The sequence below is a fragment of the Astyanax mexicanus genome, chromosome 16, assembly GCF_023375975.1.
Source record: "Astyanax mexicanus isolate ESR-SI-001 chromosome 16, AstMex3_surface, whole genome shotgun sequence".
NCBI classification, from domain to species: domain Eukaryota; kingdom Metazoa; phylum Chordata; class Actinopteri; order Characiformes; family Acestrorhamphidae; genus Astyanax; species Astyanax mexicanus.
Genome location: NC_064423.1, coordinates 37207399 through 37222857, shown reverse-complemented (window position 1 = coordinate 37222857; position 15459 = coordinate 37207399). Strand labels below are relative to the sequence as shown.

General features: G+C 39.9%; 1 protein-coding gene across 5 annotated transcripts in view; it reads left to right on the top strand.

Annotated features, from left to right (window-relative positions):
• Positions 1–15459, top strand: part of zfhx3b (zinc finger homeobox 3b) — a 547203-nt gene that overhangs the window by 512926 nt on the left and 18818 nt on the right. For all 5 annotated transcript variants that reach the window (XM_022670083.2, XM_022670080.2, XM_049465835.1 and 2 more), the window contains 2 exons: positions 11288–11427; positions 11981–12181. In XM_022670083.2, the coding sequence (XP_022525804.2) occupies positions 11288–11427; positions 11981–12181 (341 nt within the window). The remainder of the gene's footprint in view (positions 1–11287; positions 11428–11980; positions 12182–15459) is intronic.

The following is a 15459-nucleotide window of genomic DNA, read 5'->3' as shown; positions in this document are numbered from 1 at the left end:
AAGAGAGATAGAGAGAAAGAGAGAGCACACATAGGACAGGAGAAAAAATAAAGGGATGGGTAGAGAAGGGCAAACACACCGTACAGCACACTGTCTGCTTCACTGCTTCCCTCATTCTAATCGCACTCATCAGCACCCCCTGGATGCAGAGCACCGGTACTGCAGCAGCCTCAGCTACATCTCCCGTATGCATTCATTTCCCAGCTCTCTGATGCTGATCCATCACTGGATTTTATAGGCACTGTTGTAAGGATGTGTGTCCTGAAGTGCGTAGTGGTGAGTTACTGTATAATCACACTAAATGTACTTGCTGTCAAGTGCATTTGTCGCTACGACTTAATATAGTAATAATAAATGGCTAATATAAGGAGAGGAAGCTGTCAGTAGTTCATTCCTGTGCATTGTTACTTTTTTTATACTGTATTATTCCTGTCAATGAAGTGTTTTAAGCTTAATTTAAGTGTGAAATATATATTTAAAGCTTTAAACCTCCTGTTCTGTTCATTTTTCAGGAACATTAATTGATCCAGTGCATGTTTAATTATTTAAAAGATGTCTGAAACCCCAAAAACAAATTCTAACAATTAATCTAATATTTTATTTCTAACTCCATTACTAATTATTCTATCAATACTTCTATCAATACTGCAATGGTGTTCCTTACCTCTAACAGGTAATGCTTTAATTAGGATAAATCACTTATTTTTCATTAAAAAAAATACATTAATACAAAATATCTTCACATTTTCACAACTTTATTTATTGCTTTTAAATACCAACATATAAAACGTTGCAATTTTGTTTTAGTTTTTGCAGTAGTTTTTGCAGGGGGTGGTTTGCAAATATGTGAGATAAACCATTTTTATATTAAATGTTGATTACAATAATTAAGGCAATGAAAAAAACTATTTTTCCTAGATCTACAAACTTTAAAAATGATCAATTTGACCAAGAACATAACAGGAGGGTTAAAAGGGTATTTTAGGGCTATTTAGGGTTTTTTTTAACTGCTGTATGATTCAGAAAAGCATGCGTTTGCACGTTTTTACATTATGCATACGTTTTTGTTTTTTTTTTCGTTTTATTTTTCCTCAAGTCTTCTTGGTCGTGTTGAAGCCTGTCATCCATCTGACTGAAATTGCATTTGTCTTTGATTTGTGTAGCAGAGCATAAACTGTCATGGCGGCCTCCGTGAAAGACATACAGCTTGCATACTCTTGCAAAAAAAAAGAAAAACTTGTGTTTTAATGCCTTATGCCTTATGTCCTGTTATTGGTGCTTAATTAGGGGTCTGTGATTGATTAAATGTTTATTCCTTTATTTTTAGTGTCTAATTAGTGATGAATAGAAGCTCACTTTGGAATATGGTGCACATCTTGGTCTATTAGTGACTTATTAAACCCTTATTAACTCTTAATAAACTCCAGCACAGCCATAACCTTACCAAACTCACATAGATCAAACTGCTGCCAACTATACACTAATAACATGTAGAATTAGTTAATATTAGTTAATGCTTAATAATCTGCTTAACAGGGTGCTAACATAACTGTTTATTGTGCTCTATAAGAACTTATACAGCCATTATTAATCATTTCCACATAACAGACCCCTAATTAAGCACCAATAACACTTAATAAGTAGTGAATAAATCATTTACAAATGTCTTATTAAGGCTTTATTAAGCAAATAATAAGACGTTAATAAGCGCCTAATTTGTGTTTCTTAAAATAAAGTGCTACCAAAAGATTTACATTAAAAAGAAACAGCAAAAACTAAAAAGATGCAAAATAGTGACAGATTGCCCACTGCCCTATTAAACAATGAAATATTGGACTTGAAAAAAAAAATGTTAAACGAATATATAAACGAATAGTCCTTCAATTATTTGGGACACAGTGTCTACAGATCTACAGTGATCTACAGTGTGTGTGTGTGTGTGTGTATCTGTGTGTGTATCCGTGTGTGTGTGTCCTCCAGAGGTGAAGTCACTCTCAGCCTTAGCTGTAGACATCAGCAGATTAATAACACGTCCCCTAATTAATATCACCTTTTAATTCCTTCGCTTTAAATTCGACTTTGTAGCGATTGTGCCTGTAGGCCTACACGGGCTGTTCTTTTAGCGAGCCATGGAGGTGGTTCTTTCATTTAATAGGAGCTTATACACCAAGGATAGCGCGCTATGATGAGCCTCAATATGGAGTTGCTTTGGCGTGAGGCTTTGATTGTAATTTTCTTTATTTGAAATTAATTGATGCAGAGTAATTACCTGAGAAATATGAGGTGAAATGGAATATAGCCCTCCGTCGCTCAGGGCACCGGAGCGGCCTGTTGATTAAAAAAGACGAGGAGAGAAAAGAGAGGGAGGGTCGGTGGAGAGTGAGATAATATTCTTTTTTTTTTTTTTTTGTCAGCATGCGTATTAAAAGTGAATGACTGGTAGTGGTGGGGAGCGGAACCCTGCTCCTCCATATTAATGGTTAAATTGCCAGAGGGACTGAGAGCTGGGCTACCCTTTGTTGTAAAGGAGCAGAGAGGGGGGACGGGGGACGGAGAGGGGGAGACATTTTGCCCCTGGTGAAGTGCGGAGGAGGAGTCTTGGTGATGGACAAATACTGTATATAACTATATATATAACTGTATCTCTGCATACTTTACTTTTTTCCTTCTTCCACCCTGTTCTTCAATGCTTAGGACCACTAAAAACCACCACAGAGCAGCTATTATTATTATTAATAATATTAATATTTGGGTGGTGGGTCACTATTCTCTGGCATCGTGGTGGTGGTGTATGAGGTGTTAGTATAGTGTGTTGTGCTGGTACGAGTTGGTCAGACACATCATAAAGAAAAAAAATAACCTTTTTACGTGTTGCTTTGGTTGAAAAAAGCCTGTGTATATATATACATATATATACAGCTCTGAAAAAAAAACAGATACCACTTAAAAACAATAAGTTTCTTTGATTTTACTACGTTGAAAACCTCTGGAATATAATCTGAAGGAAGATTAAAGATCACAAGACATCAAACCAAGCTAAACTGCTTGAATTTTTGCACCAGGAGTGAGTAGCATAAAGTTATCCAAAAGCAGTGTGAAAGACTGGTGGAGGAGAACATGATGCCAAGATGACTTGACTTGTGTGTGAAATCTTGCCTTCTTTGAATTCTGCCTTTCCTTTAAACATTTAAGTCAGTATATATTGGATATAAAGGTCTATATATATACAGTGCAAAGATATAAATACAAATAAATATATTGGCGACTGACTACAGAATAAGCTGCAGTTAAAACTGACCAGTAATTAAAAGTAACTTGATGCCAGTTTCTCAGGCCTGCTTGCCCCTGGATCAGCACCCATACTGGTTCAGCTAGGTCTAAACAAGCTTCCTTTCCTGTCTTTTTCCTCTTGTCCACTTTCCTTCTAACTCTTTTAAAGGTTTTTATTTTTTGCAGCAGTAGAAGCAACGACTTAACCCCAACATGGCTTCCCAAAGACATTGATCAAGCATAACGTTAATATTCCTTGTAAACTTCTTGTTTCTATACCCATTTTCTTTTCTTTTTTTAGCTCCATTTCATCATAAAATAACTTTTGTAGTTCTATAATAAGTACAGGCTGTAGTCCTGCATGCTCAGGACCCCACAGGATAGACCACCACAGAGCAGCTGTTGTTATTATTTGGGTGGTGGGTCATTATTCTCAGCACTGTAGTGATTGTAAAATGTAAAATTTACTGATGATCAGTGATGGTTTGGAGAGACATGCGCGTCATCTGCTGGTGTTGATCCACTGTGTTTTATTAAGATATCAAATACAAAGTCAGTGCAGAGCTTTCCTGCGAAATCTCAGAGGATTTTATTTTCCAGCAGGATTTGGCACACCGCCCACAGTACAGCCAAAAGTACCAATTGGTCTTATAGTATATTCTAATTTCCTGAGACACTTATTTGGGGGTTTTCATTGGCTGTAAGCTTCATAATCATCAACAATAAAAGAAAAGAAATAAACGCTTAAAATAGATCACTCTGTGTTTAATACATCTATATATTATATGAGTTCCACATTTTGAACTGAATTACTGAAATAAAGTAATTTTAATGATATTCTAATGATTAGAACAGACTTCACGTGTATCGGAGGAGGCATGTGCTAGTAGTTTTCACCCTACTTGTGTTGGGGGATATACAGCTGGGTAACAGCTAAATGGGTGTGCCTTGCTAAATTGGGAGAAAATAGGTACAGTGGGTGGATCAGATAAAGCATTGCTGCTGGAGTTTTTAAACACTGTATTCACTCACTCAATGTTCTTCACTTTATTACACTTTATTCTGTTGCTGCACAGTTTAAAGTGTTGCTTATCCTTTAGTTCTTCTTCTAATCTTGCTAGATGGGTGTAGAAACAAGGAGATGCTGGTCATAATGTTTTGTTCGATCAATGAATATTGATATTGCCCAGCCCTAAGTATACTTATACTATACACTTTTTAAAAAATGTTGCTTCAGTGAACCAAGACACTGTGCTGACAGTCCACTCTACTCCCTGCCACACACACTCCTCCCCACCCACCTCCTCCTCCTCCTCCTCTTCCTCCTCCTCCTCTTCCTCCTTCTTCTTCTTGTCTTGGCTGAGAAATACTGCCCAGCTCCAGGAGGTGAGAGAAGGTGCCAAAGTCCAATTCACTTACGGGACTCGCCAGCACAAAGGCCTCCCGTTTACGGAAAAGGCCCATGAATTAATAATCACCTAATTGACTCTTAAGACTTTCTCTCTTTCGTTTTTTTTTTTCTTTCTTTTCCCCTTGGCATGGCTTTTGCGCTGTCAGAGGAAAGTCCTGGCCTTGTTGTTCTCTCCGGATGGGTCTAGGTGTGAAGAGAGGCTGGTGTTTAGTGCTGGATGTTTAGCAGGGATCAGAGGAGCACGTCATTGAACCATGAAAAGCATGAAAGGATTTGGACGGGCTCTGAGGAACGAGGGCCACATGCTGAGGTGAAGCTGGGAGGATCCAGTCATTGGAGTGCCCTTAACCTCAGCTTCAGATTATATATGTATGTTTCTAAAAAGAAAGGACAATTTTTTTCTCCTGAATAAAAAAAAAATACATTGCTGATTGGAGCTGCTTGCCCAATATACTGGCGCATCTCAAAAAGTTAGAATATCACTAAAAAGTTAAAAAAAATTCAATAAATCAGTTCAAAATGTGAAATTAATATATTATATAGACATATTATATTTTATTGTGGAAATCTGTGTCTCAGAAAATTAGAATATTATATAAGACCAATTGCCAATACTTTTGGCAGTATGGTCCGTGTGCTGCCAAAGTCCTGCTGGAAAATGAAATCCGCATATCCAAACCTCACTGATCACTGATTGGTGGAAACTTCTCACTAGACCCCAAGCAGTTTGGACTGTGTGTCTCTCCACTCTTCCTCCAGACTCTGCTCCCTTGATTTCCCTTAAATAAAATGTAAAATTTACTGATGATCAGTGATGGTTTGGAGAGTCATGTGCAACATCTGCTGGTGTTGATCCACTGTGTTTTATTATCAAGATATAAGTCCAAAGTCATTTTCCAGCAGGAATTGGCACACTGCCCACAGTATTGCCAAACTTAACAATTGGTCTTATATAATATTCTAATTTCCTGAGACACTTATTTTGGGGTTTTCATTGGCTGTAAGCTTCATGTTTATCAACAATACAAGAAAATAAAGAATAAAAGAAATAAGCTCCTAAAATAGATCACTCTGTGTGTAATACATCAATATAATATATAAGTTTTACATTTTGAACAGAATTACTGAAATAAAGTAACTTTTTAATGATACTCCAATTGTTAGGATGCACTAGTACATAGATATGTCATGTCAAAAGTCATGGGACAGCAAAATGTACTTTGAGATGTTATATTATGAGTTCTCAGAGCCCCAAATATTACTATTATTATTACTATAACTACAGGTCACCTTTTTGACACCCCTCTAATATTAAAACACATTTTTTAAATAGTTAAGCTGATCAAATTATTGGAAATGCCATAAAAGTGGAAGAAAATGTTATATTTGAATAAATGCAAAACTTATGATGAAACTGGCTCTCATCAGGAGTTACCTATGTTGCACAGGATAGTTTGATCAATAGAGTTATCAACCTCAATAACCGAAATTTAACAGCACTCCACCTAAATGCTGTTTCACAGAGTATTTTTTTTTTAACACTTCTAAGTTACTACATGATTCCGTATGTGTTTCTTCATAGTCTGGATCACTTCACTATTTATTTACAGTGTAGGAAATACATAAATAACACTAGTACTGAATATTTGTAATACTTGTTCACATATTTTTCCATTAAAAATTTAACATACCTTTTAAACAGGTGTATATCCAATTTTTTGCATACCTCTGTATGTTTTTAATACAGTAAAGATGCTCTCCAGCATTTTTAGGCCCATCTTTCTGCCTGTTTTTAGCCCTGTCCTGAACCCAGCCCACCCTCACTCCCCGACTCCTGAGGGAGCGAGACGAGAGAAATCCTCCTGTTAGAAGCTTATCTTCTGGTCATGGTCTTAGTTAATGGATCTGACCTGCTCAGCCATGTTGTTGTGCCAGCCCAACCGTGCTGCACTACACACCACGTACGCACACACTCTAATACACACACACACATAGACCTCATGATCCAGCAATCACCTCTTCCTCTGTTTATCTGTAGCCCTTTTGTTCCAGTGGACTTCATATGATAGTGTTTTTTTCTCCTTTTTTTTTCAAGTCTCTCGACAACAGAGAACAGGACACGGTAGCTGGACTTTAGTCACGGTACACTGGCTACAGGGTGGCTTTTTTCATTTTATTTTTGGAAACCGAGTGATTGATAAGATTTACGGAGTCCTAAGATTTACGGTGTCCAAAGCTTGGCGTCCCCATCCTTTTCTCCCTTTACCTGGTGCTCATTGGCTGGGCATGTGGCTTCTCCAGAGGTCCTAGCTGTCTGCAAACCACCTGAAATGAAAAAAAAATAACTTTTTTAGGACATTTGGGGTGCATCCCGATTGCATAGCAATTACTAATACTAACTATTAGTTTGTGAGTATGAAGTATACAGCTTTCACATGCTTTTTACATGCATTTTTGGACAAGCTGATATATATATATATATATATATATATATATATATATATATATATATATATATATATATATATGTAACTATCACTTAAAGTGTGTAAAGAATAGAAAGTATGTGGATTAAAGCTGTACAGTAATATTACAGGATAATACAGGACAAATATGTCTTGTTCTAATGTTCTCACAAGCAGATCAAGATCAAGTTCAATGATGTTCAAGTAATGGATGGATCACCAAAGAGCGCACACACAGTTCCTCTGCTCCACAGCTCAATGCTGAAAGACTCGTCCACAAATGTTTGGACATATAGTATATTTCCCACCCTGCTGCCCTGACCCAGCCTGACTGCTTCTTTACAGCATGTACTGTAGTTTTGAACTTTTGCCAAATTCTCACATATGTGCTGCTTTATGGGTGTCTCCACATGGGTGAGAAATTCCACCTGGCCCAAGAGAGAACCGGCTCAGATATCACACAGGGTTCTAGGGTTCTAACATGGAGGAAACTTCTCATATTTATATATACAGCTCTGGAAAAAAAAAAAGAGACCACTTAAAAAAATTATGATTTCTTTGATTTTACCAAATGAAAAACCTCTGGAATATAATCAAGAAGAAGATAAATGATCACAAGGCATCAAACCAAGCTGAAGTGCTTGAAGGTTTGCACCAGGAGTTAAGGCATAAAGTTATCCGTAAAAAGCAGTGTGTAAGACTGGTGGAGGAGATGCCAAGATGCATGAAAACTTTGATTTAAAACCAGAGTAATTCCACAGAATATTGATTTCTGAACTCTATTTCTGTACTTTATGAATGTGAACTTGTTTTCTTTGCATTATTTGAGGTCTGAAAGCTCTGCGTCTTTTTTTTGTAGTTCAGACATTTCTACAATTTTACATTTTCTACAAATAAATGCTTTAACTGACAATGTTTTATTTGGAATTTGGGAGAAATGTTGAACGTGGTTTATGGAATAAAAAAAAATCTATGTTCGTTTTACTCAAACATATACTTAGAAATAGCAAAATCAGAGCTAAAATCAACTGATCCAGAAACTGAAGTGCTCTTTTAATGTTTTCCAGAGCTGTATAATGAGACAGACTTCCAAACATCGTAAAGAATCGCTTTATATTTGGCTCAAGCTACATGGGCAGATCCTATACTATACTCAGCAGCCGGAGTATAGACATGCAGTAGGAGCAGAATTTTTGTGATATCTGGGCAGTGCAGTGTATCAGTTTGGGGTAAAGAGAGAGAGAGATCAAGCAAGATAGAAAAAGCGAAAGAGAGAGAAAAAGAGAGAAAGAGAGAGAGAAAGAGAAAGGTGGGGCGGGGCGGCCCGGAGTCGATCAGGAAGTGACAAGGACAGTGCGGCGAGAGAGAGCGGAGGTTAATGGTAGCGAATGGGAGGTTCCTTTGTTTAACATTTCCTTTGTGTATCGCTGGACGTGTCTAATGGGATTGGCAGTGACTGGACGCTAATAAGGCCACGCTGGCTGGTGTGGCGGCTCTGTGGGAGCAGCGGCAGGCAGGCCGCTCTGCCCAAAGCAGGGGGCCCCCACTGCGCCCGGCGCTCAGCTGCCCCTGCCCTGATTGGACCTGACACTTTAATGTCTGCAGAAGGAGCGTGGTCAGCCCTGCTTAACCTGACCCCCCGACAGACACACTCACACCAATTCACATACACACTCACTCACTCACTCACACACACACACACTTACACACACTTACGCACTCTCCCCCTGCTCTCAATTTGCCCTTCCAGGACTGGACAGATCAGGCCAAATTTAACTCTTTATGGCCTTGTTAAGGGGGCCGGAGAGAGAGAGAGAGAAAGAGAGAGAGAGGGAAAGAGAGAGAGAGGGCGTATTAAGTTTCACACTGGATTCTTTCCAGTGCTCCATGCTGCGGTTCTTCTCAGGCTCTGGGTGGATTTAGCTCCTTTACAAGCTTGAGCTTAACCAAGTATTTTTAATCAGCTTTCTCATGTCCCTCTGTTGTGCTGCACCTCTCTCTCCCACTCTCTCTCTCTCTCTCTCTCTCTCTCTCTCTTTTCCCTCTTCGGTGTAGCTTGTTGGTTAGCCGAGCTATGAACCTCTTGTTATTTGGCCTCGCTCTGTGGAGATGGAGAGGAGGAAGAGGGTGCAGTGCATTGTTAATGGCTGCGCAGGTTGCATTAAAAGGATTAGCCGCTTGTAATGTTCTGCCAAGCTAGGAGAGCACATTAGAGACTTCGGTGACAGTCCGTGGCTAGCACAATGAGGGATTTCTGTTTAAGATGAGCAAGCACCTGCCAATTACTGCCCTTTCTACCCTCCCTCATCCTTTGTTCAACAATGCATGCCGTAGGCTTGTGCCGCCGTGGCCGGGCTACCGCATGCTGATGGTAATGGCTTATATCTGGCCTTTTAGCATAGTAGATTTCCTCGACTCTGCACTGCTCAGACTGCCGAGCTTCCATTTCGCCCGCACTGCTACTGTACTGTGCTCTCCCTCAAATGAGCTGAATCTGCACAGGCCGTGTCTACCACACTCGTGATAGACGGGAGGTTCTTGGGAGGACAATGCTGTCAATGACATTTCCGTAAATTGTCAATTCAGTCATTCAGAGAAAAGGAAAATGCTTAGGCCTTGTCTACACTCTCAAAGAAGGAGGTTGGTTGGGAGAACAAGAGTTGAAATTCTGTAAGTACCTTAACATTCCTGTAAATTGTAAAAGGGTAAAGGGAAAAATTCTATGTAGTTCAGTTGTTCAGATCTATACAAAATAATTCAAAGTGGATTTGATCTCAAATAGGAGGGTTCTACACCAATTAAAGCTTATTATTGGAAGTCCATACATAGTTATTTTACACCAATATGGAACCAGCATCATCTGGTTTGCGAACCCAATTGTGAACGATTCATCACATTCCCACCAACAAAAGCATTTCTGCAAATTGTAAACGTATAATTTAAACAATTCTGCATAGTTCACTTGTTCAGATATGGACAAAGAAATTCAAAGTGGTTTAATGTCAAATGGGAAAGTTCTACACTAATTAAAGCTTTTTCCTGAAACTGTAAGTCCTACCACTTTTCCACAGACCCAGAACCGTTCTGGTTTTCGAACCAAATTTGGCACAATTTGTCGCGTTTCCGCCAACAAAAGTAGGTTCCAGAACCAGGAACTGTTCCTTTGCGGTGGGAACCGAAGAATACTAGGTTCTTCTTCTTCTGCACGAACCATGACCATTTCTGTTCACCCCCACTCTGCAATGTCCTCTGCGGATGACGTTTGATCACTGTTTTACTAAAACTGGTTCTCTGAAAAGCACCATGGTTCTTATAACCCTGAACAGAACTGGTTCAAGAGCCAGAGTTCTTTAGGTAGAAAAAAGCGCTGACAGAGGACCATCTAGGCACCTTTATTAATCTCTATGTACTGTATACAGTTTATCTTTGTACTGTATATTTTTTGCTGAATTCATCTAGTTCTTTGAAAGTTACTTCTGCAAAGTTGCAAACTTTAGTTGCAAACCTTAAATCTAGATTAAGGAGCCTTAGTCGTTTTTTATTTCAACAAGAATTAGAAGAACTAAACAAATCTAAAGATGTCTATGTCTGTGTGTCTTTGTGATGGGGAGGGTCTTAAAACCCGATTTGATAAAAGAACTCGAAGCGATGCATCTTCCTTACCTTAAAACTCGACGAGGCCTCGCGCAAGCGAGTGCGTCTGCCTGCCTCATCCAGAGTTTGGCGAATCCGTCAACCGGAGCCGCACTTCAAACGTCCGTGTCGGTAGAGAGCGCGAGAGCCGGAGCTGCTCGCCGTGGCAAACTAATGTTTTGATTAGATGTCTGTGCCGCCGTCTGATGTCCTAATGATCCAACATTGGTGGAGACAGGCAGTCAGACCGCCCGCATCGTTTCTCTCTTTAGTGGCATGGGCGGAGCAGTGGAAACGGTGCCGGGTCGGAGGGGGGGGTGTGGAGCGGAGTGTTGCCTGATCAGTTGCTGGCCTACTTGGCTCCTGATAAATATGGTCGTATCGTGGTTGAAAAAGTCCTTGTAAAGCCCTCTGTTCACTGTGATATTGACTGCCAGCTCTCTGTGCTGCCTTGTCTGACATGTGTGGTTTCTTTTTCTTTTCTCTTTTCGTGTGTGTGTGTGTTTAGCTGCAGCAGCCAGCCAGTCCGAGAGGGATCAGACGGAGTCACCGATCCCCTCCAAGAGGCCTTCCTCAAGGTCCGGGGCTTCAGAGAGCCCCCTCTCTTCCAAACGTCAGAGGACGTCCGAGAAGAGTGCTGGAGAGCAGGTGAGGATGTCGTCCAGATATATATATATACAGTATTTAAGGCATAAAGAACGATTAAAAAGAAGGAGAACTATGAAGAACGACTGCACAGCTTGAACTAGTCTGGAGTTTTTGAAGTCATTCGTCATGTGACACCTCAAGGCGCACAACAGCTCATTATTCTTCACTGTTAATTAAGAAAAATTGCTCGAACGTAGCTCTTGGGATGTTTTTTTTCTGCCCATTTCAGAATAAAACTGGCCTCTTTGCATTATGCATGCTTTTTTCCTGAAGATTATATTTCTCCCTCTTTTTTTTTCCCCCTGCTCTTGCATCGCTAATTGTGCAAAAGGTGGAAAATCAATATGATATTTGACAGATGAGAGGCCTTTGAAGTGTGTGCCAGGCCTCTCCGGCTAACCCTCTGCTGCCTGCACACGATGGGAGGGTTGTACACTAGTTTAGCTGCACTGTTTGAGAGGCTAATATCTCTCTCTCTCTCTCTCTCTTTCTCTCTCTCTTTCCCGCCCACCCTCTCTCTCTCTCGTTCTCTTTCTCTCTCTCTCTCTGGCAGATGTACCAGTGCCCTTACTGTAAGTTCACGAACACAGATCTGAACCGGCTGAGGATGCACGTTATGACCCAGCACTCTGTGCAGCCCATGCTGCGGTGCCCACTGTGCCAGGACATGCTCAACAACAAGATCCACCTGCAGTTCCACCTCACGCACCTGCACAGCGTGGCCCCGGACTGCGTCGACAAGCTAATAGCCACTGTGAGTGCCCACTTCCCTTGCTGGGAGGGATTACTTGGCAGTGTGGAGAGTGGAGAGAGAGTGTGTGTGTGTACGTATATGTGTGTGTGAGAGAGAAATGGGTGGTTTTGGTGCATCACGTAATATAAAAATATTAAAACATCTTTATTTTAGGGGTGCATATTGATCATAAACCGTTATATCATGTCCTAAGTATTCAATTATTAACGTATTAGCAAATATTGACTGTTTGTTTGCTTGTTTTTTTTGTTCGTTTGATCTTTACACAAAGCTTGCACTTCAATGGAGAGTTCAAACATTTATACACAAACCATACACAAACCATAAGTCGATATGCCAAAAGTCATGGGATAGCAGAATGTTAACTGATTACAAAGTGGCAGTAGGGTGTGTACTTATTAAAAAGGCTAGTGGTGGACAGTCAATATATTACTGACCTTCGTGGACTGCACCTACAAATACTTACTTAAAGGTACACTTATATAGTGCATTTCGGCCACAATTGCTTACAGTTACATTCCACACACACTCAATACACACCAGTGAGAAGCAGCAGTCAATCACGCACAGCATACTCTCAACCGGAAACCACCGTCCACCTTGAGGACTGCACCAGGCACTGCACCCAGCACAGAGTGCCAATCCATATCTGGGCGTACACAAAGAAAACAGAGTCCACAGAACATGGATTATGATTGTCTGCACCCCCAACATTTTCAGCTCCAATGTTTGTTTTTTTTCCACCTCAATCCCAATGAACTGATCTTATTAAAGCTTTGGATTGCTGTATCTCCACAAACTCAACAGCAACAGCAACAACAGCTGGAAACAAAGTGCTGTACATAGATAATTGTACAACATTAAAACAAACACTAAAACAATATGGCAAAATAGAAATAAAACAGTACAAATAATTAAGAAACAAATAAAACATAAGTAAAAAAAAATACCAAAAAAGGAAAAGCAAAATCTCATTTTGGGTTAAAAGCCAAAGAATAAAAATGGGTTTTAAGACTAATTTAAAGCTGTTTTCAAAGCCTGATTTCTCTTTACACCACTTAATAATTCCAGATCAGTAACAGGAATCAACCCAAATAAAAAAAAATAGACTAGTTTGAAAATAGATGTAAAAACTAGACAAACATAACAAAACAACAGGGGTTTGGAGGACTTGAACTGTTTGATTTGTATTCAGGAAAATATTGATTTTAAAATGTTAAAAAGTTTGTGAAGTGTATCATTTTATTCAATATATTTTGACATTACTATATTACTTAAATATTTTTTCATATTTTCCATTAAAGTTACAATTACGCTTTTCAGTAATGTTCCTTATCAAACATGAAAGCTTTTAATGTAATGCTTGAATAGGAATCTTCAAGATTTAGTGGTGTAATGTCAGACAGACAAATGACAAACATCCTGGCCTGTTATCTGGTAAAATGGGATTGTGACATTTGGGAAACTTTGTACACTGATGGTGTTCTAATACAATATAATTACCATTGTACAACAGCACTGTAGACCACAGTCTTAGTCTTAGTCCTCCTGTGGACTGGCTGAAGCATTCAAGGCCTTATTCAAGTCTTCTGATGCATGAGGTGAATGTTATTTGCTTTTAACCTCAAAATATGAACACGTATGATCTCTGGTAGCGCTCGGGTTGACTAGCTGCACAGTGCCGGGCCAAATGTCACGACATTAGTTCTTTGTAAGTCTCATCCCATCAACAGCAGGAGCAGTTTTTAATTAAAACCCCTCAGTGTCCCTGCAGACTGCTGTGTGGGCGAGGCATCAATGGGTAAAGAAGAGCACAAGGCCTCCTTAGTCCATTCTTTTGTCTACCTGTTTGTAAGAAAGCTGTGTGCTTGTTCACAAAGACCCACTGTGGCCTGGCCCCCCTGTGGCGATAGCGCGAGAGGCAGATCCCGGCTGCGCGAGAGCGAGTGAGTCAGTGACTGTTTCTCACGAGGCGGCACCTTAACGAAGACGAGACCGGTTTCTTCTATCTAATTGATGACATTTGAGGCTTAATCAAAACACAAACGGAAACTGTTAATGGTAAAACGGCCCCCGGCGTCCTGTTGACTCACTGCGAGTCAAGATATAATATGACGAAAGCTTCGAGACAGCAGGATGACGCTCAGTTTCCGTAGATGTACTGACATGCCTGTTGTTATTTAGCCTATTTTAAGGTTTTATTATGTTATCAAGGTCAATTCAGACAATATTTGGCAAAATTCTGTATACTAGGCAAGAACTGGACGAGATTATACACTACGTATCATGATACAGGGGTTACAATTAATTATTTACCATATATAGCAATACTGCTGCAAACAAAGCGATATTATACAGTATTGCTTAAAGTTTTTTATATATATATATATATTTTATATATTATCAAACATTTACTCTTATTGGACAAATCTGAACAAACTTTTTGAATTCAGCTACAAAAAAGTGTAGGTGCTAAAATATGAGATAGATCCTCTTCCACTGGAAGGAGTTGAAAAGTCTGATAGCTCTCGAGACAAAGGATCTCCTGAGTCTGTCTGTAGAGCAGCTTTGAAACTGCTCCTATGGTCCATAAAGATGGTGTGCAGTGGGTGATCATCATCTTCCATGATGGAGAGCAATTTGTGCAGTGTCCTCCTCTCTGCTGCCGTAACCACACAGTCCAGCTTTACACCATGTACATCATGCATAGTGCAAAAAAGAAGCCACAAAGCAAGTCCATCCCATTAGTGAGAACCCAATGCTAGATGATCACCATCCAACCCACAACTTATAACTAATGCTCTTGTCATTGAATGCAATCAAATCCTCACAGCAAAGCTACACAATTTAGTAGTAACCTGGACCATAGAGATAGTCTGTCCGTTGGGATTTCACTGTGCTTCTTCTGTTTTTATCCATTAAATAAGCGTATTTTTGCACCAAAGACAAGGAATCATTAGCAAAACACACTAATTACAGTAATTCTATTAAATCACACAGAGCAGAGCGCTTTATTCCAGTGCTTCTCTAAAATGTAATTATACTCTGAGTCTGCCAGAGGCAGTAAAACGTGCAAATACAGTGCATTAAAGGGATGCTCCTAAACAACAACTGCCACATAAAAGCGCGGCCGTCAGCCTGAAGCAGAGTGCGTGAAGGACACAGTCCTCCAGCAAGAGCTCCAGCAAGAGCTAGTTAGTCAGGCTCGAGGTTAAGTGGAGCTCTTCAGATAGCCTTGTCCATCACAATCTGATTAGCACATTCAGATTCACACCAGG